The sequence below is a fragment of the Trichosurus vulpecula genome, chromosome 4, assembly GCF_011100635.1.
Source record: "Trichosurus vulpecula isolate mTriVul1 chromosome 4, mTriVul1.pri, whole genome shotgun sequence".
In the NCBI taxonomy this organism is placed as follows: Eukaryota; Metazoa; Chordata; class Mammalia; order Diprotodontia; family Phalangeridae; genus Trichosurus; species Trichosurus vulpecula.
In genome coordinates this window covers 172,540,560-172,563,933 of record NC_050576.1, presented here as the reverse complement: position 1 = coordinate 172,563,933, position 23,374 = coordinate 172,540,560, and the positions used below count along the sequence as shown (strand labels likewise).

Genomic DNA, 23,374 nt, shown 5'->3' with positions numbered 1-23,374 from the left:
ATATTATTTTGCTTTAAGAAATGACAAATATGATGAATACAGAGAAGCATAGAAAGACTTATGTGAAGTGATGAGGAATGAAGAAAAGAGAGCCAAGAAAACAATATTCACAACTTTTGTTGCTGTTGAGCCATTTCAGTCACCCTCAGCTTTCTGTGACCCCATTTGGGGTTTTCTTAGCAAAGATACTTAAATGGTTTGCCATTTCCTTGTCCAACTCATTGTGCAGATGTGCAAAGTGAGGCAACAGGCTTATGTGACATGCCCAGGGTCACACAGCCAGTAAGTGTCTGAAAAAGTCACATTTGAACTTGGATTCTCCTGACTTCAGGGCTGGTGGTTTATCCACTGTACCATCTACCTGCCCCCATATTCACAACTACAACAATGTAAACACAAAGAACAATCACAAAATAATCAAGAGGAAATGACACCAAATTACAAAGAACAAGCATAGCTCCAAAGAAGAGATTTCAGAAAATACCCCCACTCCATGCTTTTGTAGAAGTAGAAGGGTATGGTATGTTGCATGTGTATTTTTTAGACTTTTTCAATGTATTAATCAGTTTTGATGGTTTCTTTTCCTCCTTTTTTTCAAAAGAAATTATTTGCTATATGGAATGGCTCCCTAGGAAAGGAAGGAATATGTATATTGGGGAATATTTTGGTGATATAATCAAACAAAAGATAGCAATAAAACTTTATTTTAAAAAAGCAGAGCAAATAGAAATCAATGATGCAATCAACAGCAAGAAATCAATGATGCAATCAACAGCAAGAAATATTCAAATAAAATCAAAAGAATTAAAAAAAATTAAAGAAAATGTAAAAGATCTCACACCAAAAATAATTCATATGGAAAACAGGTTAAGGAAGGCAACTTAATGATCATTGGACTCCCTGAAGATGATTAACAAAAAATCTGAAATCATATCATAAATCACAATGTACAACAGAAAGGTGATTTGATGGAATCAGCCAAAGTCACGGTAGAATGTAAGTTGTTTGAGGACAAGGACTTCCACTGTTGTATCTTTATCACCAGCGCTTTTCACAGTGTCTGGCACAAGGTAAAAGCTTCATAAATACTTGTTGACTGCTTTTCCCCTAAATGAATTGCTCCCCACCCTACCCATTTTCAGTAGCCTTTTCCATTTTGTCTTCTCCCTTTACCACTCCTTGGATTCATGAACGTAATTGCCTATATATTATATAAATGAAATTGTTATGCCTCAAAATGATATAGATTCATCTATCACACAAAGTCCAATAAAAAGTTTGATTCCAACATTATGATATAATGGTACCATGGGATTGTTGACTGGGAAATAGAATGGAAGGATGTGGGCCCTCAACAGTTGTCAGTACAAGTGAATGAGGCAGGTCCTTAGACCACAATTAATCGACTTCTTAAACTAGTTCCTTTTCAACTCCACATTGCCAATTCTGCCTCACTGAACAAGTTTCACAAATCACTGTCTTGGACCCTTTAATGGGACAGAGTGGCTGCCAATGAAAGTCTAAAGGACATAGGCTTTGGAGCAGGGATACTTCAATGACTGTCCAAGAACAAGCATATCAGTGAGAGATTATTTGTTCTGCTACAACCAGTCAATTGAGTATGCAAAGCAGGAGGTGAACATAGGAGAAAGGAGGGGGATGCAAGTGTCTTTTTTTTTCCTTTCTTTCCTTGTAATTCTTTTAAGTGTTTTGTCATTGTTTGGGCTTTTCTTGGCAAAGATACTAGAGTAGCTTGCTATTTCCTCCTCCAGCAAATTTTACAGGTGAGAAAACTGGGGCAAACAAAATTAAGTTTCTAAGCCCCACCCCTCCAACACACAGATAGGAAAAACAAAACAAAACAAAACCCAGCCAGTCCATTTCTGACATGACACAACTTTATTGAATCCAGGCTCAAGGGAAGCAACAATTTAGGTCATGGTTATATCAGATAATCACAGGATGGGCATGAAAAAGCAGTTTCTACTTAAGGAAGGCAACTTAATGATCATTGGACTCCCTGAAAATGATTAACAAAAAATCTGGAATCATATCATAAATCATAATGTACAACAGAAAGGTGATTTGATAGAATTAGCCAAAGTCATGGTAGAATGTATGATTGCAGGAATGTTGAAATGGTAGAAAACTACAATTATCAATGCAGATCAATAGAGGAAAATTTGCAGAGCAAGGATTCATTATGGGCTAGAAATAGATCTCAAAATAATCAATGATGAAAAAACAGATTTAATTTCCCAAGTATCTATTAAGTATTTACTATATGTGCTAAGAACTGGGAATTCAAAGGCAAAAACATGCCAGGGGACAGCATGGGACAAGGGCAAGATCACTGGCTCTGTGCTCAGAGCTTGGGTCCAAATCCCACCTCTGACACAAGCTACCACTGTGATCTTGGACAAACTATTTTAGTTGCCTGGCCTCAGTTTCATCTCTAAAATAAGGTTATATGAGATGGCTTCCCAGGACCTTCTAGCTCTAGGTTTATGATGCTATTAGCTTGTAACCTTTGCTATATTATGCTAAGTAATGGATTATTATCCATTTCCTTATTAGGAAAACCAATTAAGCAAAAACAGCCAATAGAGTGGCTCTGTGACAATGTATATAACATTTTGATCTTACTTGTAACACTAGTAATCACGGGATGGTAATATAGAGGGTGTAATTGGCTGGGCTCAGGCAGCCCTTTCCTCCTTAATCAGCCACACCTTCTTAGGACTGTTAGCTTGTTTTTTAAGCATAGGAACAAATGATGGTCCCTCAGGTCCCCATGGTCCCCGTCCCTGTTGCTCTGTGGAATTTCCGTTTAAGGAAAAGCTAGGAATATGATCACAATAGCTCAAAGGCTCCAGTTGGGAAGGTTCCTAACATTCCAATCCTAAACACCAGCGCATGCTTGGTGTGATATTTAAAAAAGAAACCAAAAACATGTTTCTTGGAGTTCTATCTGTCGTTTACACTTTGGGTCAACAAATATTAGGGAGAAACCTGATCTTGCATTGTCTTCCTACCTAAAGAGGTGGCAGCTGAGTTGTCACCTCCCTCTCATATGTCCCTAGCATCACCAAGGCTAGTCTCCCCCAAGCATTTTTTTCCCCATTCGACACATATTTGTTATTTATCCCTATAAAGTGGGAAAAGGGACCTATAAGCCTTCTTTTGCCCAACTAAAGATCTCGGAGAAAAGGAACCAAGTAAAACTTTGTATCTCCCAGAGCACCTCTCAAGGTGCCCCATTTATAAGTACATACAGAAGTTTCAGCCACTTGTATCGATTAATCTCTTGGAAATAGAGTAACTCTGCTTATTATCTTCTAACAAACAGAGCAACTCTATGTAGAGTAGTAGTGGCAGGTCTTGCCAAGAAGACACAACTCTTTGCCACTGTATCTGGGGTAAGAGAGAAGAGGACAGGTTCTCTCTCCTTAGCAATCAGGGATTTCTAAAATGAGGCTCACAGCAAGCCTTCTGTCCCAGAGGACCTAAGAAGGACTTCAAAAGTTGAGAGGGTGACTCCAGAACTTTCCTTCCAGTGTTCAAAGAAGGGTAAAAACGGTTTCCCTTGGGATCCTGAGGCCTAACTATGCCACAAAACCCATGTCACTGCTTCAGGTCATTGGGAAGAAGAGCCCACACCTTTATTATTTGTGACAGGTTCTGTGCAAGCTATTAGACCAGCATGTCCTGAACTATTACACAGGATATGGATAGAGGTTTCTGTGAGATGCTTTCACTGATAATATTTTCTCCTCTTAAAAAAAATGCATCAAGTGTGAAAACATCTATGTATCAGAAATACCTCTTACAGACAATAATTTTCCAGCACAAAAATTGACAATTTCCTTTCTTTCTATTCCGTGGTTTTTCCTTGGGATCCTCCCAAACTTCTAATTACTCCCAGGCTAGCATTTCAAATCCCAAAGCATTCTGTGGCCAAATCAGACTGGGGCGGGGGGCAGGGGTGTTGCTATACTAGATAATATAGACAGCCCATGTTCAAAGAGGAAGGAAGGAAAAACAAAAATCTGGAGACCGATGTGATATAATGATTAGAGTCAGCACTAGACTTGATATTCAGGAAAAATCTGAGTTCAATCCTGACTCTGACACTAAGTAGCTGTATGACTCTATGCAAGACACTTAAATTATATATTCCTCAGTTTCCTCATCTATAAAATGAGGAGGTTGGACTTCACAACATCTACAATGCCTTCAAGCTCTTATGATACCTGTGGCCTCAGTTCAAATGAATGCCTATCTTTGGGGGGGATCCTAGTTTAAAGTTTCAAGTGTGTGATCTTGTTCAGCACCCCAACATCACCAGGATGCAGTCTCTTACAGACACAGTCACATGGAAAATTCAGACATTGTACATACCTGATTTTTTCCCATGACCAATTGTGTCTACATATTGCCAATAACTCATTAGTCCATTGAGAAAATACAGACAAAAATGAGTTATTCACAAATGAAAGAGATAAACAATTCGGCAAAACCATGGTCATCATGTTAAACAAACTAAGGTTAGGGGAGGGAGGGAAGATTAATGAGCTTCCAAGAGACTGGGATCAAGTCCAGTGCTATTTCTCCTCCTGCAAACATGTACCATGACAGAAAAGGTCTTGGTCAGCTGTAGCAACCATAAGCCTCAGGTAACGGAGTGGTAGTCAAAGCTTCCCCGATGAGGCTTGACTAAGAACTCAGAAGCTGGGGACTGGCTTCCTCGCCATACCCCATTAGCTCTAGACTCTAGATCCTTGGATGCTCTGGATAGTCAGAAAGGAAAGTAATAATTGTTCTCATCTTAAGAGGGCAGATACAGTGACAAAGGATCAATTTCTGCCTGGTGTAGCAAAAGAGTACTGGATTTAGAGAAAGAGGACTGGGATTCCAATCCTTGCTCAGTTCATGGTCTGTGTGACCATCAGCAAGTGACAGATTAACTGGGTCCCAGTTTCTTTGTCTATAAAATGAAGGGGCTAGGCTAAATCATCTTTATAATCCCTTCTGGAGCCAGAGCGAAGACCCTGATATAGCCTAGAAAAGGAAAAGTTTCAAAAACTACCTACAGGGAGATTTTCTTTCCCCTCTACAGAGAGAAAAAAAGAGAATGATTTCTTTTATAAAATTTTGATCCTCAATAAAGAATTACTGAAGAATTTCTTCTCTTAGAACGTGAAAATATATAGCCTCCCCTTCCCTATGCAATACTAATTTACTACAACAGGAGCACACAACTAGTCAGCAAAGCTCTTGAAATTTTTTGGCTTGGGGGTGGCGAAAGAGCTGGGCATCAAGGTCCCACCCTTGAATGCTTCTCTTTCTACATCACTTTTTAAAAAATCAAATTGACAAAGAGATGAAGATGATCATGCAAGTTAGGGTCGGAGGGAGAGAGGAAGGATGGCAGGGGTATACCACACGAGCCAAACCCAACCCTCAGGGTGCAATAAGTCCTGTACCTGGCAGCCAGTAGGACAGCCTGTACTATTTCTACTTTTCTGGGGGTTGGAAAAGAGTAGCATTGACTTAAGCCTCTGTGAACTGCCCGATGGCCTGGTATTCCCAGCACTGGTCAGTACAACTTTGAGAGGTCATCTTACCTAAAGACAATGTGATTTTAGGCCTTAAAGTTCAGCTTATCTGAACCCTAAGTGATATCCTCCTTTCCAAATCAACTTCCCAACCTCACACGGAATTATCTGTAAAATTATCCAAAGAAGAATGCCATCATGGCACAGGAACAGGTTGCTTCTGCTATAGCCAGACAGCCTTAGCTCAGAGGATAGTTATTCGAATTCGTCATAAGATGTAACCTGAGCTGGATGAGGTGTGAACACTAGGTCCCACCCTTTGAGTAAAACTACTTCCTATTTCAGTGGGCAGATAGACAGAGTGGTACCACTAGAGAATAACCAGAAGGCGGGGTATAGTGCTTCTGAAAACTCTGCCTTGTACTTATAGATCAGGTTGACTTTGTCTGTGATGGCGAAGAAAATGACAAAGCCGTCATCGTAATTCAGGAGCACGCCAATCCTGGTAGCCTTGGTGAGGGGCAGGTTTTTCTCCACATCATTGTGCCAGGTGGAGATCTTGGTGTTGAACCACTCCACGCACCAGGAGGAGCGGTTGCGGCCCAGTCGGCTGTCAGAACCCTGGCGATCCATGCTCCCATAGCAGATGCCAATGCCACAAAAGGTGTTCTTCTGCAGCTCCACCTCCCAGTAGTGGACTCCCGACTTGTAACCCTGCAGGCCAAGTACCTGGGAGCAGTAGGTGAATCTCTTGGGATGGGGTGGGTAGGACTGGGTGGCACTGGCCACAGATGCTACAGTGTTGTTCTCTGACAAGGCCACTTTGTAGTTGGCGGTGTTGTAATCCAGAACCACTCGAGTAGCATCTACAGAGACAAAACCTTTGGTTAGGAAGAGTACAAAGAACAAACTAAAAAGAGTAGACGGAAGCCTCCTTGATATGGTGAAGTGTGAGCCTCAACTCTCTTTTCCCATCCTTCCCTGCCCAACCACTCTCCCTCCATCATTCAAATAACTCTTGAAATCCCCTCTCTTTGATGAGCTTTTTCAGACTGAGTTCAGGAGAGTTTTGCTTTCCCATCTCCATACTCCTGCCCAATTATATACCTTTCTTTGTCCTCAATATATTAATCTAGCAACATGACCTAAAATTAACTTTTTTTTACTTCTCCATGCTTTCTATGGGAGTTGAAAGATCATCTAGGCATATCCACTCATCTTATCACGGAATACTAGCCCAGGAGTAAGGAAGATTTGAAAGTCAAATGTGGCCTCGGACACTTCCTAGCTGTGTGGCCCTGGGCAAGTCACTTAACCTTTGTCTGCCTCAGTTTTCTCTTCTGTAAAAGGGGGATAACAATAGCACCCACTGCCCAAGGCTGTGAAGATCAAATGAGATAATGACTGTAAAATGTTTAGCACAGTGCCTGGCACAGAGTAAGTGTTCTATAAATGTTAGTTACTATTATTTTCTATTAATTATCGAAAAGGAAACTGAGGCCTATATAGGGGAAGTTACTTTCCCAAGATGATACAGTTAAGAAGCAACAGAACCAAGATTTAAGCCCCAGGTCACCAGGATTATTCAGTGTTCCTTCTGTTATAACACACCACCAAGTAAATATTAGATTATTAGCTCCCAAAGACAGGGCAGCTAGGTGGCACAGTGAGTAGAGCACCGGCCCTGGAGTCAGGAGGACCCGAGTTCAAATCTGGCCTCAGACACTTGACACATGTACTAGCTGTGTGACCTTGGGCAAGTCATTTAACCCCCAATTCCCCTGCCAAAACAAAAAAACTAAAGAGCAAGAACTTGGTACTATGCCATGAATATAGGCAGTGGAGTGAACAGAGCACCAGCGTAGGTATTGGGAAATCTCAAGCTCAAATCCGGTCTAAGATAAAGAGTTGTGTGACCCTGGGAAAGTCACTTAAATTCCCAACTTCAATTTGTTGCAAAGAGCTTTACATATATTATAGCATAATTCTATGTGTGTATACATACATATAAATGTGTGTGTGTACATATGAGTGCATACTTAAGAGTAGTACCTACATGATAGGGTTATTACGAGAATCAAATGAAATAATTTAAGTGAAGCCTGTGTACACCTTAAAGTACTCTACATGTTGTTGTTTTCTTATTACTTTTAGATTCAAATCCCAACTGCCACTATACTGTATGGTGATCGGGAGCTCTTTAAGGGCAGGGATTGTCTTTTGCCTTTTTTTGGTATCCCCAATGCTTAGCAAATGTTGCCAACATAGTATTCACACTTAATAAATATTTACTGAAAACATAAACAAGCATATTAGTGTTAATTAATTAGCATTTGTTGGCTGACTGGCTGAGCCTGGGTAAACTACTTAATCTATTTTGAGCCTTCATTTCTTCATTGGTAAAATGGAGGTAATATTCTATTAGGCTAAACATAGTCTGGATTTTGCTCCTATGTCTAACTTGTACAACTCAGTGGGGCCTGGAATTCGGAGTTGGAGGATTTGAGTTCAAATCCTGACTCAATCACCTACTGCCTGCATGACCTTAAAGTCACTGCCCATCTCTAGGCCTTAGCTCCTCATCTACAAAATGAAGAAGTTGGACCAGGTGACCTCTCAAGGTCCCTTCCAGCTCTAAATCTAGGAAGGCAACAATGGAAGTGATAAAGATTATAGAATCTTAGATCTTGGAAGCCATCTGGTCTTTATTTTACAGATTTCAGCTGTTAAGGTGACCTGCCCAAGGTCACACCCAGAGCTAGTGTTCTCTTTACTACATCACTACAATGAAAATTATAACAAAATATAATAAACCAAAAAGTCTATTTTTTTAAAAATATGATATAATTTTATGTAGCTTTTTTTAAACAAGCTTTTCCTTACTATAGATGTCATTTGGGGATACAACCTCTACTTGGGGGCAGCATATATTGGGACCAACATCAGTAACACTTTTCCTCTAGCCATCATTAATAAGTAAATGCTTCTTTGTTGATGACATTAATACGGCCAAATCCTTATGGTGTGACAGGAGTCCAATAACTTTTCATTGAAAAGACATTCAGAACTCAATGAGATCCAGCACATGTAAGAGGCAATACAGTACAGTGGAAAGAGCCCTGAATTTGGAACTTGAGGATGACATGGGATCAGATCCTAAGTTCCATTACTTGCTAGCATTGTGACCTTGGGTAAGTACTTTCCCTTCTCTGGAAATCTTTTTTTTTCCAAGTTGTAAAATAAAGGGGTTTGGACTTGATGAACCCTAAAGCCTCTTCTAACTCTAAATCTATAATGCCATGATCCCTCTCTGAGCCTCATTTTTCCCATCTGTAAAACGAGAGTACACTGTAAGGGAGGTAAAGGGGTGGATGAGGTGACTTCTAAGGGCCTTCCCAGCTGTAGATCCTACAACTCTGGGTATTTCCCCCACTGATAGTGATACTTACACTGTAGGAGCTCTGGTCTGGATTTTGCCAAGAAAGCCTCTAGTACTTGTGTCTTCTGATTTGGCGAATTCTTTGGTAAGGCATTGGCTTTTTCTGTAGCTGCAGAGAAGTTGTTATTATTTCAAAATAGACTCAGGATAAGACATTGAAAAGGCAAGAGCCAAAAGTACGTATCTACCCATTTCCAAAAGTACTCACTCTGTGGGAGAGCTGGTTTTAATTTTGTTAAGTCTGTCATAGATCCCCCGCTGGGATTCAGACTGGGGGTCGCTGCAGGAGCAGGGGCTGAGTGAGGAGAAAATTAAATTGGTGATGTGCAGAAAGGTCAGGACAGGACTTGTTCAACTCATTCCTTATCTGCTTTTAAAAATAACTTGGGCTTATATCATTAAACACAGACATAATGCCAGGGGCAAAGCCCATCTGATCCCAACTATGTGGCTCATTTCTATTCAGAACACCTAGGGAGATACTGGATGTGGGGGAGGGGGAGTGGCCATATCATAGAGTTATGGACTTAAGGACCCAGGCTTTGGGTCAAGAAACAAGCTTGCAGCACTTATGTTTGTATTTGGTGGGGGAAAGGTCCAGAAGCCAATTATACTTACCAGGTTTTTTAGGTTTCTTTTCCTGTTCTGAAAAAAAAAATTTCTGCATTAAAATATTTTAAAACAAGAAACTGAAGAATTCAAAAGATGACAATGATGCTGACAAAAACAAAGGCTCCATACCCAATCAGATATTTATAGGAGTATATTTTGTGGTAGCAAAGAAATGGAAAAAAAGTAGATGCCTATCGACTGGGAAAGGACTAAACAAATTGTGGTTCCTGAATAGATGAAACTTTCTGTGCTATAAGAAATGATGAGCATGAAAAATGTAGAAAAGTATGGAAAGACTTACATTAACTGATGCAAAGTGAAGTAAGCAGAGCCAAGAAAACAATATACACAATAAATACAACAATGTAACAAAACACAGGAAAATGAATGTTGCAAAATTGTAAAGAACAAGCTTAATACCAAAGAGATATGAGACGACACTCCCTCTGCTCCTATGCAGAGGTGAGGGCAGGAATCTAAGTCTACAGGTATATTACACTAGGGTTTGATTTTTTTTTAAATATTTTATTTTTCCCAATCACATGTACAATTTTTAACATTCTTTTTTTAATGAGTTCCAAATTGTCCCATTCCCTCCCCGTCCCCACCAGTAAGCAATTTGACATAGGTTATACATCAGCACATATTTTGTTTGTTTTTGGTTTTCTTTGCAGGAGGGAAGGCAGGGCAATTGGGGTTAAGTGACTTGCCCAAGGTCATACAGCTAGTACATGTGTCAAGTGTCTGAGGCCAAATTTGAACTCGGGTCCTCCTGACTCCAGGGCTGGTGCTCTACTCACTGCGCCACCTAGCTGCCCTAGGGTTTGATTTTGTATTAAACAGTTTTGCCAAAATTTTTTCTTCTCTGCTTTTGAAAAACATTTCTTACATGAGATAGCTCTATGGAAGGGAGAAGGGTAAGAAACATGTTGGGCAAATCTAGGTGGGGAGCTAGGTGGCACAGTAGATAAGAGTGCCTGCTGCCTAGAATCAGAAAGACCTGAGTTCAAATCAGGCCTCAAACACTTACTAGCTGTATGACCCTGGGTAAGTCACTTAGCGCTATTTGCCTCTGTTTCCTGTAAAATGAGCTGAAGGAGGAAATGACAAATCACCAGTATCTCTGCAAAGAAAACCCCAAATGGGATCATGGGGAGTCAGACACAAATGAAACAACTAAACAAAAAAACTAGGTGAATAAAAACAAAGGCTATTCATAAAAATCTATTTTAAAGGCATGAAAAAGCATAAAGCTACTACATATTTTTTAAAACTTGGTCTCCACATTTACATTTTAAACAAGAGACTCTTACCTTTTCCCATTGACTAATCTCCCCTCATTTTTCTTTTTAAAAATTAATTTTCTAAAAAATCCTGAATTTAACAAATAGAATAGGTACTTCTATACACATAGTAGAAAAAGGGATTGCATAAATTGCAGATATCCATTATATATAGTTTGCTTTTCTCTTTAAATATATAATAAATTCAACATGTAACTCTTAAAGTTGTCTTGCTTATCTGTGATCATTTCTGGCTGTCCTATTTTTTCTGTGCATTTAAAAAAAAATCTTTCAGTGACTCAGTTTTCTTCCCTTCTCTTTGACCCTCCACCCCACCCCTTCCCAATTTTTTTTATGGTCTACAGATATCCCCACTTAACTCTCACATACTTTATGATAAAGTGACATTCTTATCTCCTTTATCCCAGCAAAGAGACAGGGATCAACTAGGAAAGAATGTTGTGTATCTATATGTAAGGTGGATTTGTTTTCTTTTTAAGATGCTAGTTCCCAAGATCCATGGCCATATACAATCTACTAGTTCCCAGAATAATCATCTGTAAACAATCTCACCATGCTTGTGAACCATTACGTAATGATAAATACTATAAACATTTGAGTTAAGTTGTAAACAGTATACTGCACCTGCACTATGCTGAATCACCATGATATTGCTAAAGTTAATGTAAGCCTGTGAGGCTGTTACTGGCAAATTGCCTTTTTTGTGTGTTCCTCTATACATCAAGTGAGCACTGGTCAGTAAGTGGGGAATGTACATATTGAGACTGCCTGGACCAGCTCCCATCGAGGCTAGGGGAGATTTGTGAATGTGTGTGTTAATCTCAGTTGGCCTACCTTGAGACTTAAGGGATGCTAGAGGAATTGGTACTCCTACTTTTATTCTCCCCCACCCCTGTGAGAAGAGTAATTAGGGGATGCTGTACGAGTTGGTGCTCCCATTAGCAGCAACCCCTTTGAGAAGAATAAAGTAATTAACCCCTATTATGTCCCTGTTGCTGTCAGGATCAAGAGTGAGCCTGCCAGAGGCTAGAGCCCACAAACTTCCGCTCCTGTCTTACAATATCTTATCAAATGCAATCACCTATTGGGTGTTTTTGCCTGGTTTTGTTACAAAGGAGAGTTCAATTTTGAAGGGTTGGGGGAGAAAAGAGAAAGGATATTTTCAGAAATTACTGGAAGGCATCAATAAACTGTATCTAAAAGTGAAAAGAATTTTCCTCCTAGAACCTGAACGTGAAAGCATTTCAATTTAAAGTTTAAATAAAATGGCATTGGAGGACCTGGGTTAGAATAGCCACTTGCTACTTACTATGTGACCTCAGACAAGTTAGTAAATTTTTCTAGCCTTGTTTCCTTACCTGTAAAATTAGAGGCGTGGACTGGATGACTATCCAGCATCTACTGGTCAAGGCAAAAAGCTTCCTCAGTGGCTGTCCACTGGGTAGAGATGGCAAAAACAAACAAAAACACAATTGCTTTTTGTTCTTCCATGTTTACTTACTCTCCTCTGTAACCTCACTTTTCTCCTGCTGGTTCCTCAGTGGCTTCGGCTGTGGTTTGTCCCCTTCTAAGAGATGAAAAGAGAGTCATGAGCTCTTACCAACAGGCTTAGCCATTTCTTCAGCAAAAAGCACTGCAAAAGGTATAGCAGGATATAGCCTTAGGAGGAATCACTTACTGGGCGTCCGTCTTAATTGGCGATATTCTCTGTTAGAATATGTTGGTCCAAAGCAAAACGAATACTTTCCAAAATCATCTGTTGGTCCAAGGGAAAGCAAAAATTTTCCAAAATCATCTATTCCAACAGAGACTGGGATCAGTACACACAAATGAGCTTCAAACAAACACATCAACCACTTTGCAAACTCCCCAAGATGAGGCAAAGCCCCAACCCCAACCCCCAATCTATTGTCAGCCTGCTTTTCTTAGTCTCATATTTAGCTAGATTCTCTCTAACCTAATCAAACTACTTGCTATCTCCTAGAAACATCCCATCATTTCTTACCTCTGTGCTTTTACTCACATTTACTATACCTATCACACTCTTCTCCCAAATCTGCGATAACTGAAATCTTGCCCATCCTTTAAGACCCAACACAAATGTCCCCTCCCCCACAAAGCTGGAGCCAGCTCTCTGAGATCCCTTTCAGTTCTAAAATGTTATGCTGCTACAAGTTGTCACTGAATCCCCCCAACAGAGACCTCATCTCTTGGCCTTCTTGGTTCTACCAGTACCACTTCATGCTAATGCGTTCCCTCTGATGACTCTCTCCAAGTTATCTTGCACAGATCTTGTTTGTTCATAGCTGTTTGTGTGTTGGTTCCCCCATTAGACTCAGAGCTCCTTGAGAACAAGAACTGTTTTTTGCCTTTCTTTATATCCTCAGCTCTTCCCACAGTGCCTGGCACACAGCAGGTGATTAATAAATGCTTATTGAGCATGTCTGCACCACTCTTGTGCACTCAACCCACATTGTCTTATATACCAGTTCCTGGTACTAGACTGTAAGCTATAGAATGATTGTGTCTATATTTGTCTGTCCCTGTAATCTCCCTGAGCATCAAGCATACACCTTGAATATAAGCAGGTGCCTAATAAATGCTTAACAAATTAATTAAGACATACGAGGGGATATGGGGAAAATCTGGATATTTGAAATCAAGGGATGATTTTAACACCTCATTTTGGTCAATCATCACTTTCCAATGGCCTCCCCACCCAATCATGTACAATTTCTGTGAGGAAGGTTGTTAGCAGACTTTTCTTTTCTGGCCCATACCATCTTTTAGTAGCAAGGCTAATGAGCAAAATGTTAGCGCTAGGAGGTACAGACGGATCACAACATAGAAAAGTTATGACTTAAATCAAACGTAAAATTCCTTTAAAGTTAATTTAAGCGGCCCCAAACTGATCAGCCTCCTTCTGCCAGGAGAAGACAGGGTGGTGGCAAATAGCCAGGTGTTTTTTTTTTAAAGAAATAAACAACCAAACAATGATGACAACCACCCAGCTGAATCCAGAAGAGAGACCAGGAGTGAGTTTTCAATCAAGCATCAAACAATTCTTATAAGCCTGGCATTGAGGCTACAAATACATTAGTGAAACTGTGCTTGGCTTGTTCTATCAGGTGGAAAGCAATGCAAGCATAGAAATAGAAATAAAATCTACACAATGTAAATAAGTAAAAGATTGAGGAAGAATCAGAGAGTAATAGAAGGTAGTGACTCCTTGCAGTAAGTCCTGTACAAGACGATAGAGTAGAGCCACAGAAGCTATGGGATGAGATATTCAGTAAGGGTCGTGGAAGAAGTGACAAGTAATAGCAACTGTAGTAATAGTAGGTGAATCCCTGCTTGGGGGTACTGAGGCAGTTAATTATCAACCTGGTAAGAGAGGGTTGTTGTCCTCCCAAAACACAGACTTATCAAAACAGATGACAATATTTACTTCTGGAGATTAATGTGGGCACAAATGGTACCGTGGGCAGTGACACGGCAGAGTGGAAAGAGCACTACACCAGGAGTCAAGACCTGAGTTCAAATCTGGCCTCAGACACTTACTAGCTGTATGACATTGGGTAAGTCACTTAACCCTGTTTCAGCTTCCTTATCTATAAAATGAGCTGGAGAAGGAAAGGCCAAACCATTCCACTATCTTTGCCAAGAAAACCTCAAATGGGATCTCTGAAGAGTCAGACATGACTGAAACAACACAACAACAACATCAAATGGTGCCATAAAAAGGAACCTAAAAAAGTATTGTCAGTGATTATTAAGAAACTGGACAAGAAACTGAAGTGGCATAAGTTTGTTTTCCTCATTGTTGTCCCCTGAATGAAATGGATGCAAGAGAAAAAAATTAATTTGAAATATCAACAGCTGGCTAAGAATATGGTGTCTGGAAATGAGATTTGGACTTCTTGATCATGGCTTAAAATATATAGACAACAGATTTCTGGGCAGGAATGGAGTTGTTCAGTCATTCAGTTGTGTCCCACTCTTCATCCCTGTATGATAAAGATATTAGAGTGTTAAGACATTTACTTCTCCAGTGCATTAGGCAAATGGAGGTTAAGTGACTAGCCTAGAGTCACACAGCTAGTGAATATGTGAGGTCAGATTTGAAGTCAGGTCTTCCTGACTCCAGAAGGAGTGCTGAGATACCCACTGAGTCATCTAGCTGCCTGGATATTGGCCGGCTGTCTTGCCAATCTAATCCCATGAGCTTTAAACTAAAAGCGATAGGAGAGGAAGCAGATTGACTAACTACATCCCCCTCAAGCTAGATAACATAGAATGAGGCTACGATGAAGGATGAGATACCCTGAAGTTCACGGGAGCCAGAATATAAGAAAAGATCTGGTAGTAAAACCTGTGCCCTTAAATGTTTAATGGCCAGAGTTTAGGCAACAAGCAAAATAAAATAGTAGTCCTAATGAAAGGAGGTAAATTTGACTTCACAAATATCACTGAGACTTGGGAGAATGAAACCCATGAGCGGACTGAGGCTCTGGAATAGGGAAAAGGTGGGGAGAAGTGACAACATTGAATACTGAAAAGATATACTCATATGAGGATATGCAGGAGGAGGGTAGAATCATGACAGAATGTATTTGGTAAAGGGCAATGGAAGGAGAAACAGGTGATTTTATCATTGAAGTACACTACAGAACACCTGAATGAAAAGAGAATGGACAAGGAGTATAGAAATAGATCACAAGCCTCATGTAGAGGCATGCTACAGTGTTTAATGGGGAACTTCCATTATCCCAAATCTGATGGAGCTCTGTCTCTGCCAGAAGAGCAGTTAATAAGTTCTTGATTTGCCAAAATGACAATTTATTTCATCTTTCAAAAAGTAGAAGAAACAAGAAGAAATTCTATTTTGCATCTGATTCTCTTCAACTGGAAGTAACCAACTGTAGAGTGAGAATAAGAGGAACACTAAGGGGGAAGTGCACATACCTAAAAGCTTGTAATGGAGGAGAGGAGGTGCAGGTATAGTCTGCCATGCAACCTAGATCTGGGGAAAGCAGATTTTAATGGGTCCAAAAAAGATGAGTAGTACTTCATGGAGTAAAATGATACAAGGAAAGTTAGCCCAAGAAGATTCTCAAGGATGAAATTCTGAAGATGCAAAGGGAAAAAGCCCTAATGACGAGGAAAATGGCATTGGTCTAAAGAGACTGATGTGGATGCATAGGGAACTCACTGAACAATTTAGATTTGGAGGGGGAGCGGGAAGTATAGAAGTAAAAAGCAAGATCAGGTAACAGAAGATACATATAAAAGTATGATACAGACCATAAAAAAAAACCAACCTAGTATCATATGTGCTAAAGTTCAAAACAAGCTGAGGCTGATAGAAATGCTTAAAAAAAGGCAGCAGGAGGGGGGGTGGAATTTGAAAAAAAGAAAAAAACTAAATTGGGATGAATTAAGAAGGAATAAAACCTTTAATTGAGGGTACAGGAGATGGTAATTAATAAGAGAAGGCACAGCTGACTGGTACATATATCACTTCTCTTATCTCTGTAAAGGGCAATGACCTTTAAGGTGGAAATGATGAAGCAAAAATGAGTAACAAGGAACTGATAACCAAGATGTGTAAGAAGATGGGAGAACACTTAGCTGATGTTGATGAATACACATCACCTGGCCCCAATCAACTATATCCTTGGATACTAAAAGAATTGGCAGACACGCTTGCTTTCCCACTATCAGGAATATTTGAAAGATCATAGGAAGTGGGAGAGATACTGAAGGGTCAGAGAATGATAAAGTACCATCCCAATTTTCCAAAAAGAAAAAAGGGAACAGAGTCTACAAACTCATCTCAATTCCTGGGGAAATTCTTAGATGGTCTCATTATCTACTCAAGAAGAAGATAAATTCACCTGAATACTGGTAATGTTCCTCATAAAGTGCCTCATACTCAGAGGCATGCTGGAGTCAGCTCCAATCAGCTAACAAGAGCCGACTGTTAAATTTTCAGTGTGAGCATTCACACCTCAAAAACAGGTAAACACTACAAATCGAGGTTCATTTTTTGTATTTTTGGTTATTGAGGCTTAAGGTGATGGAGAAAGTAGGAATGATGTAGGTTAAACTTCCCCTGCCCTTCTCCTCTCCATTGCTGCTTATTACACAATTATCAGCACACCTTTGCTCATACTATTCTTGTGGAAAAGATGGAGAGACAGGGACCAGACAAGAAGGCAATTAGGACACATAATTTATTGGATGGCTGACTCAAAGAATATTTATTAATAGTTCAATATCATTATGGCAGGAGGTCTCCAAGAGCACTCCATAAATCTGTGTTTGGCTCTGTGGTATTTAAAATTTTTATCAATGATTCAATTAAATGTTTAGATGGAGTGCTCAGACACTACATATATAACCCTGGGCAAGTCACTTAACCTTGTTTGTCTCTGTTTCCTCATCTATAAAATGAGCTGGAGAAAGAAATGGCAAACACTTCATTATCTTCACCAAGAAAACCCCAAATGGAGTCACCAAGAGACAGATATAGGACTGAAAATGACCAAACATAAATGGAGTGCTCACAAAACTTTGCACAAAGCTAATACAGAACTAGGCAGGATCATTAACCTATTGAATGACAGACTCAGGATTCAAAAACATCTGGACTACAAAAAAACACCCAGACTGCCTAGGAATATTGGGCAGAATCCAATAAGATGAAATTCAATTGAGATAAATGTAAGGTCCCTACACTTGGGTCAAAAAACAAGTCAACTTCACAAGTTCAAGATGGGAGAGGCATGGTCAGACAGCAGTTATTCTTAAAAAGATCTGGGGATTTTGGTGGACTAGAAGTTTAATATGAGACAGAAATGGGATTGATGTGGGAGCCAAAAAAAGCTAACGTAATCCTGGGCTGCATTAGAAGTTTCCAAGAATAAGAACATGATAGGTACAATTCCCTAGTCATACTTCATCTGGAATACTGTGTTCACTTCTTGTTGCCTCAGGTTAAAGAGAACAAGCAGGAGAGTCCAGAGGAGGGAAACCAGGATAATGAAGGGCCTTGAATCCATTTCTTAGGAGGACTAGTTCAAGATATTGGTAATATTGAGTATGGAGACAACTGAGGGAGGAAATGATAGCTGTCTTCTAGCATCTTCCAGCTGTCACATGAAGAAGGGATTTTTTTGTTGTTTTTCTCTTGTTCAGTCATGTCTGACTCATTTGGGGGATTTTCTTGGCAAATATACTTAAGTGGTTTGCCATTTCCTTCTTCAGCTTATTTTACAGGTGAGAGAACTAAGACAAAAAGAGGTAAGTGACTTGCCCAGGGTCACACACCTAGGAAGTGTCTGAGGCCTGATTTGAACTCAGGGAGATGAGTCTTCCTGACTCCAGGCGAGGCACTGTAGCCACTGCACCACCTAGCTGGGATTGCTCTATTTAGCTTTAGAGGGAAGAACCAGAAGTAACAGTTGGAAACTGTAAACAGGTAAGTTTAGGTATGATGGCAAGAAAAACTTTATAATAATTAGAGCTGTCCAAAAGTGGAGTGGGCTGCCTTGAGAGCTCATGGGTCGTTCCCTCTTTGGGGGGTCTTCAAGTAAAGATTAACTGACAACTTGTTGGGTATTTTATAGTGGAGTGTGGCAAAATAAAATTAATATAGATAAAATGAGGGACCTAACTCTGAGTAAAATCAGTTTATTCACAGTGACATGTATAACTGTTTGATACATAACAAAGAAAAGGTCTTGGTAGGCATGGAGAAAAAGTGAGAGGCTGTAGGGTTGGGGCAGGAACATTACAACTGGCTATACTGAAAAAGGTGGGCTGGCATTCGCATGATGGCCCCTCTCTGACCATTAAGGAATGTTAATTGTTCAATGGGACCCATCTGCATCTTGTAATCTTTGCTAGGGGGTCAAAACTGCCAGATTTGCTCTCTCATTGGAAAAGAGAAAAACTCCCCTAATTGCACAAGGACATCCAAAAACTGGTGACCTAACTTTTCAGGATGGTGCCAAGTTGTGTGTCTTGAAGATAACAAACAGATGTCATGGAAGTATCCCAGGGGCACCCAGCGTGAAAGAATTCTTTTTATATATGGGTTGGTCTAGATAGCCACCAAAGGTACCCCAGCTCAAAAAGTCTGTGATTCTTTAAAATATAAGGTAATTGAGGAGAGGAGGAGGGGAATGTTAATTAAGAAGGGACTAATTCAGAAAGTACACAAAGCATTTCAACTCAGTTTTGAAGGAAGTTAGGGATTCTAAGAATTAGAGATGAGGAAAGAATATATTCCAGACATGGGAGACAGTCTATGCAAAGTAAAAAAGGTGAGAGTGGAAGAAGGCCAATTCTTCATGCAGTATGTGAGAAAGCGAACAATATGTAATAAGGGTAGAAAAGTAGAGTGGAACCTGGCTGTTGGCTTTAAACAGCATCATAGAGCCAATCAATAAGTGATTGAATAGGCCTCAGGTGGGGCCAACCAAGGGAGGCCTGATTAGAGACAGGCCCACACCCTCTCACTAACTAGATGTGAGGCCCCAGGCTTACATTCTTTTGCTGGTTAGCTAACTAGTTTGCTAGTTTTCTAGTCTGCAAGAGGGGTGAAGCCATCAAAGAGATGTGAAGCCCTCAGGGCCCTAAGCGGAGTTGCTAAGACCAAAGACTGCTAGGACCATATAAAAAGAGAGCCCGGAACCAGGAGCAGCAGAACTGGGAGCAGGGGAGAGGGGCAGGATTCAGAAGCAGACATCAAGAAGGCATTGAGGCAGCAGACACAAAGGGAAAGCAAGCATGGGGATAGAATGCAGAATGGAGAGTGCTGAACAAGACAGAGTTGCGGAGATCAAGGACCTTGGCGTCAGCAGAGCTGCAAGAGAGAGTGCTGAGCTGAGAGTGAGGATTCGTGAGTGACTTTTTACAGGAAGGCCCTAACAGCAGGAGAAAGTTACAGTATGGCTTGGCTCCTTGCTATAATACTTTGGTATAATTTCCTCATTAGGTTATCAACTGTCATTTCCTTCCCCAACTTGTCCAATATGGAGTGGATGTTTCAGTTTTCTCCAAAACCACTCACCCATAATCCCCAAATACCTCCACCCTACCATCCAGAATAGAATTTTTGTCCCAAATATAATGACTATCACTTCTGGGGCTACTAAGGAATGATGACAAGGACAGTTCCAGAGAAACTTTGGAAGATTCATATAAACTGATACAAAGTGAAGAGGACAGAACCAAGAGAACATTTTTTACAATAACATTAGTATAAAGAAAAACAACTTTGAAAGACTTAAGGGCTCTGATCAATGCAAAAATGAATCAATCATAGTTCCAGAAGGCTGATAAGGAAGCATGCCACCTACCTGTTGACAGAAAAATAAGGACTTAGGATGACAAGTAAGGCATATATTTTCAGACAGTCAATGTAAGAATTTGATTTGCTTGACTAGGTATAAATGTCACGAGGACTTTTTTTTTTATCTCCAATGGGGATTAGAGGACGATAGAAGGAGCTAGGGACAGGGTGCCCCCCCTCAAAAAAAAAGGGAAATAAGAGGGGAAAAGAGTCTTTTAAATATTTTTTTCAATGCACAGAAGAAAACAGAAGGAAGGCTAGAAAGATGCACAGATAGGCAGGACAGCTTTTAAAATTAACTTGTCACATTATTATATATTTCAGAAGAAAAAAAAGCTATTATATATAATAAAAGTCTGCAGTTAAATGTATAAATATTTTTCTGTTCTACTATGAATACAGAAATCTCAGTTGGATTTGGTGTTTGTTAAAATCAAATTTTTTAAGTAATTACCTGGGCTAGTTGCTTCCTCTGTTTTCTTCTCTTGAAGCTTGCTTATTTTATGTTTTAAATCACCTTTAAGGGAGGTGGCATTTTGATAAACACTGTGGATGATATCTTGGTTTAATTCATTCTTTGGTATATACACAGCCTTGATGACAAATTCGTGTAGTTTCGAGGCTTTCTAAAACAAGCCAGGTGGTTAGGGAAGGAAAAGTTTTCAAGGTTAAACTTCAGAGAATCACAAAAGGAGACTTTGATTAAGCACCACCAAGCCCAATCCCTCCCATGAACATTTCTGGACATAGTTTCACTTCTGAAAATGAGGACTGCAGTTTTGCAGCCTAGAAGTCATGTTTGCTGCATGCCTCTCCTTGATCCCTACCCTATATGCAAAAGGTTGCAACACCTAACCCTCCACAATCTCTCACATGTATCCTCTCTCCTCCTTATATCTACATCACTTCAGTCCCTCATTACTTCTTAGCAGGACTTTTATAATGGCTTCCTAATAGGTTGCTGAGCTTTCAGTCATTCCTTTCTCCAAACCACCCTTCATACAGCTGTCAAAATCATCTTCCAACAGCACAGAGCTGACCATATTACTTCCCTGCTCAAAACCCTGCGTTGTCTACCCATTGCCTATAAACTCCCGAGGCTGCCTTTGAAAGTCCTAAATAATCTGGCTCCAACCTACCTTTTCAGCCTTATCTCAAACTATTCTCCTTCCTTAATAACTCTCTGTGTTCAAGTACAGCTGTTCCTGACCTTGACATTTCACCTCCTGCCCCCTCCATGTTTTTATGAATGACTGGCTCTCATGCTTGGGATGCGCTCCCTCCAAAGGTTCCAGCTACACAAAAATGTTTAGAGAAGCCTTTGTTTATTATGGCAGAAATGAAGTGGATGCTCAAAAGTTGGGGAATGAGCAAAAAAAATGTCACGTATGAATGGAATGGAAATACTAAGGAGCTGTATGAAATGACCAATGCTTGAAGAGAAGCCACGAGACTTAAGTAGAACCAGGAGAGCAATGTACAGGGAGGGGAGGGCACTTTGCAAGACTCCAAAAGGCAGATCAATGCAGTGACCAAAAATGACCTCTGAGGGCTTGTGGGTGAAGTATGCTTCTCATCTTTCCTCCAAGAGTTACTAGACCAGAAGTGGGGAATACGGGAAGTATTTTCTGATGTGGCCACTGTATTTTGCTCAATATTCTGATTTGTTACAAGGGAGGCTGTCAATGGAAAGTGACATAGATATAAAAGAACAGCAATAAAATATTTTTTTTTAAAATGCACTTACTTCCTCCTCCACTCTGCCTCTCAGTATCCTTGGCTTCCTTCAAGGCTCAGCTCAGTTAATCCCCTCCATTGTTAGTCTAGTCTCCTTCCTCAGATAACCTCCAATTATATTCATTTTTGTACATATAATCTTCCTACCCCCTCTGATAGACTACCAACTCAGTGAGAGCAAGGATTGCCATTTTGGTAGCCATGACCCTGACCAAATGTTTCTTGAATTGGATTTGAACAAGGATGTTGAAGCTCAGAGTAAAAAAAGCAACTTGCCCAATATCCCAGAGTTCATCCTTTAAGGTCCGGGTGGCTTTGCTATATCACAGGTGACACCCTGAACCTGAGTCAGGTTGATAAGGACTAGGACTGGGCCTGGGATTTAATGGGTATAGGGAACTCCTATGTAAACAAAATTCCTTTACCCAGGCACCTGCTTTGCAACTTATAGGCTTAGAGTTGCCTAGAGCCCTAAGAGATTGATTAACTGACTTGCCCAAAGTCACATAACCAGTTTGAGTCAGAGGCAGAACCTGAATCCAGATCTTCCTGGCTTTGAGCTCAGCCCTCTTTCCACTGTACCACACTGTCCCTCACATAATCAAACCTCTGTGGACATGCCTGACTTTGGCCACAAGGAGAAACTCGGTGAAACTGCCCCACTTCAGGAGACCCTCAACCCCTCCCCCAATTCCTAGAAAAACAACAAAAGGACATGTTTGGCTGCGAGTAGGCATGGAGTTTGCTAGGGTGTGTGGAATACAGAACTAAGTTCCATGCTAAGGAAGTGTAGGACCTGGGAGAAATCATTCTGTGGGTCTCCCTCCCCATAACTGCATGGATTCAAATGAAACTGCATCTAAACTAAGGCAGAGGGGCATGTGTGTGGAGGTGGGAAGGACCCTTGTTTGCAAATTCCGATACTGAGCCAGTAGCATACTCTGTTATAGGAAGGACGGCAGATGAGTATGAGGACAAACCAGGCAGATACTGAAAAGGGAGGAAGAGTCCTCCAGACACATCGTCTTCATGCAGATTTTCCCATATGTCTCTGAACTCCTCATAGCCCTCATTTCTGACTATCCAATAATATTCTAAATCAAATAATTATCCAGTAATATTCTAAATCAAATCGACACAAGAGCCATTTTCCTCCATAGACCAGTGGTCAAAGTTTTTTAAAAAAAACTGCAACTTCAAGTAAGCACTTGACACTAGGTTCGAAATCACTAAATAGTAAGAAAAAATTCAAGTTAAAACAACTCTGAGGCTTCATCTCACAACAAGCAAACTGGAAAAAATAACTAAAAAAAAAGGACTCAATATTGGAGGGACCATGGAACACAAGCATACTAACATGGCA

The 23,374-nt window shown here is 40.3% G+C and overlaps 1 protein-coding gene across 2 annotated transcripts in view; it reads right to left on the bottom strand.

Moving 5' to 3' along the window:
- Positions 1-1,876: 1,876 nt before the first annotated feature.
- The window catches only part of TRIM25 (tripartite motif containing 25), a 29,142-nt gene continuing 7,644 nt past the window's right edge, over positions 1,877-23,374 (bottom strand). The window contains exons 4-10 of one of the 2 annotated variants that reach the window (XM_036754364.1): positions 20,729-20,900; positions 12,592-12,708; positions 12,415-12,480; positions 9,616-9,642; positions 9,206-9,292; positions 9,008-9,106; positions 1,877-6,424 (exon numbers count right to left, since the gene is read on the bottom strand). In XM_036754364.1, coding sequence (XP_036610259.1) covers positions 5,895-6,424; positions 9,008-9,106; positions 9,206-9,292; positions 9,616-9,642; positions 12,415-12,480; positions 12,592-12,708; positions 20,729-20,900 — 1,098 coding nt within the window. In that variant the 3' untranslated portion in view covers positions 1,877-5,894. The remainder of the gene's footprint in view (positions 6,425-9,007; positions 9,107-9,205; positions 9,293-9,615; positions 9,643-12,414; positions 12,481-12,591; positions 12,709-20,728; positions 20,901-23,374) is intronic. The other variant, XM_036754365.1, reaches the window with a different exon arrangement.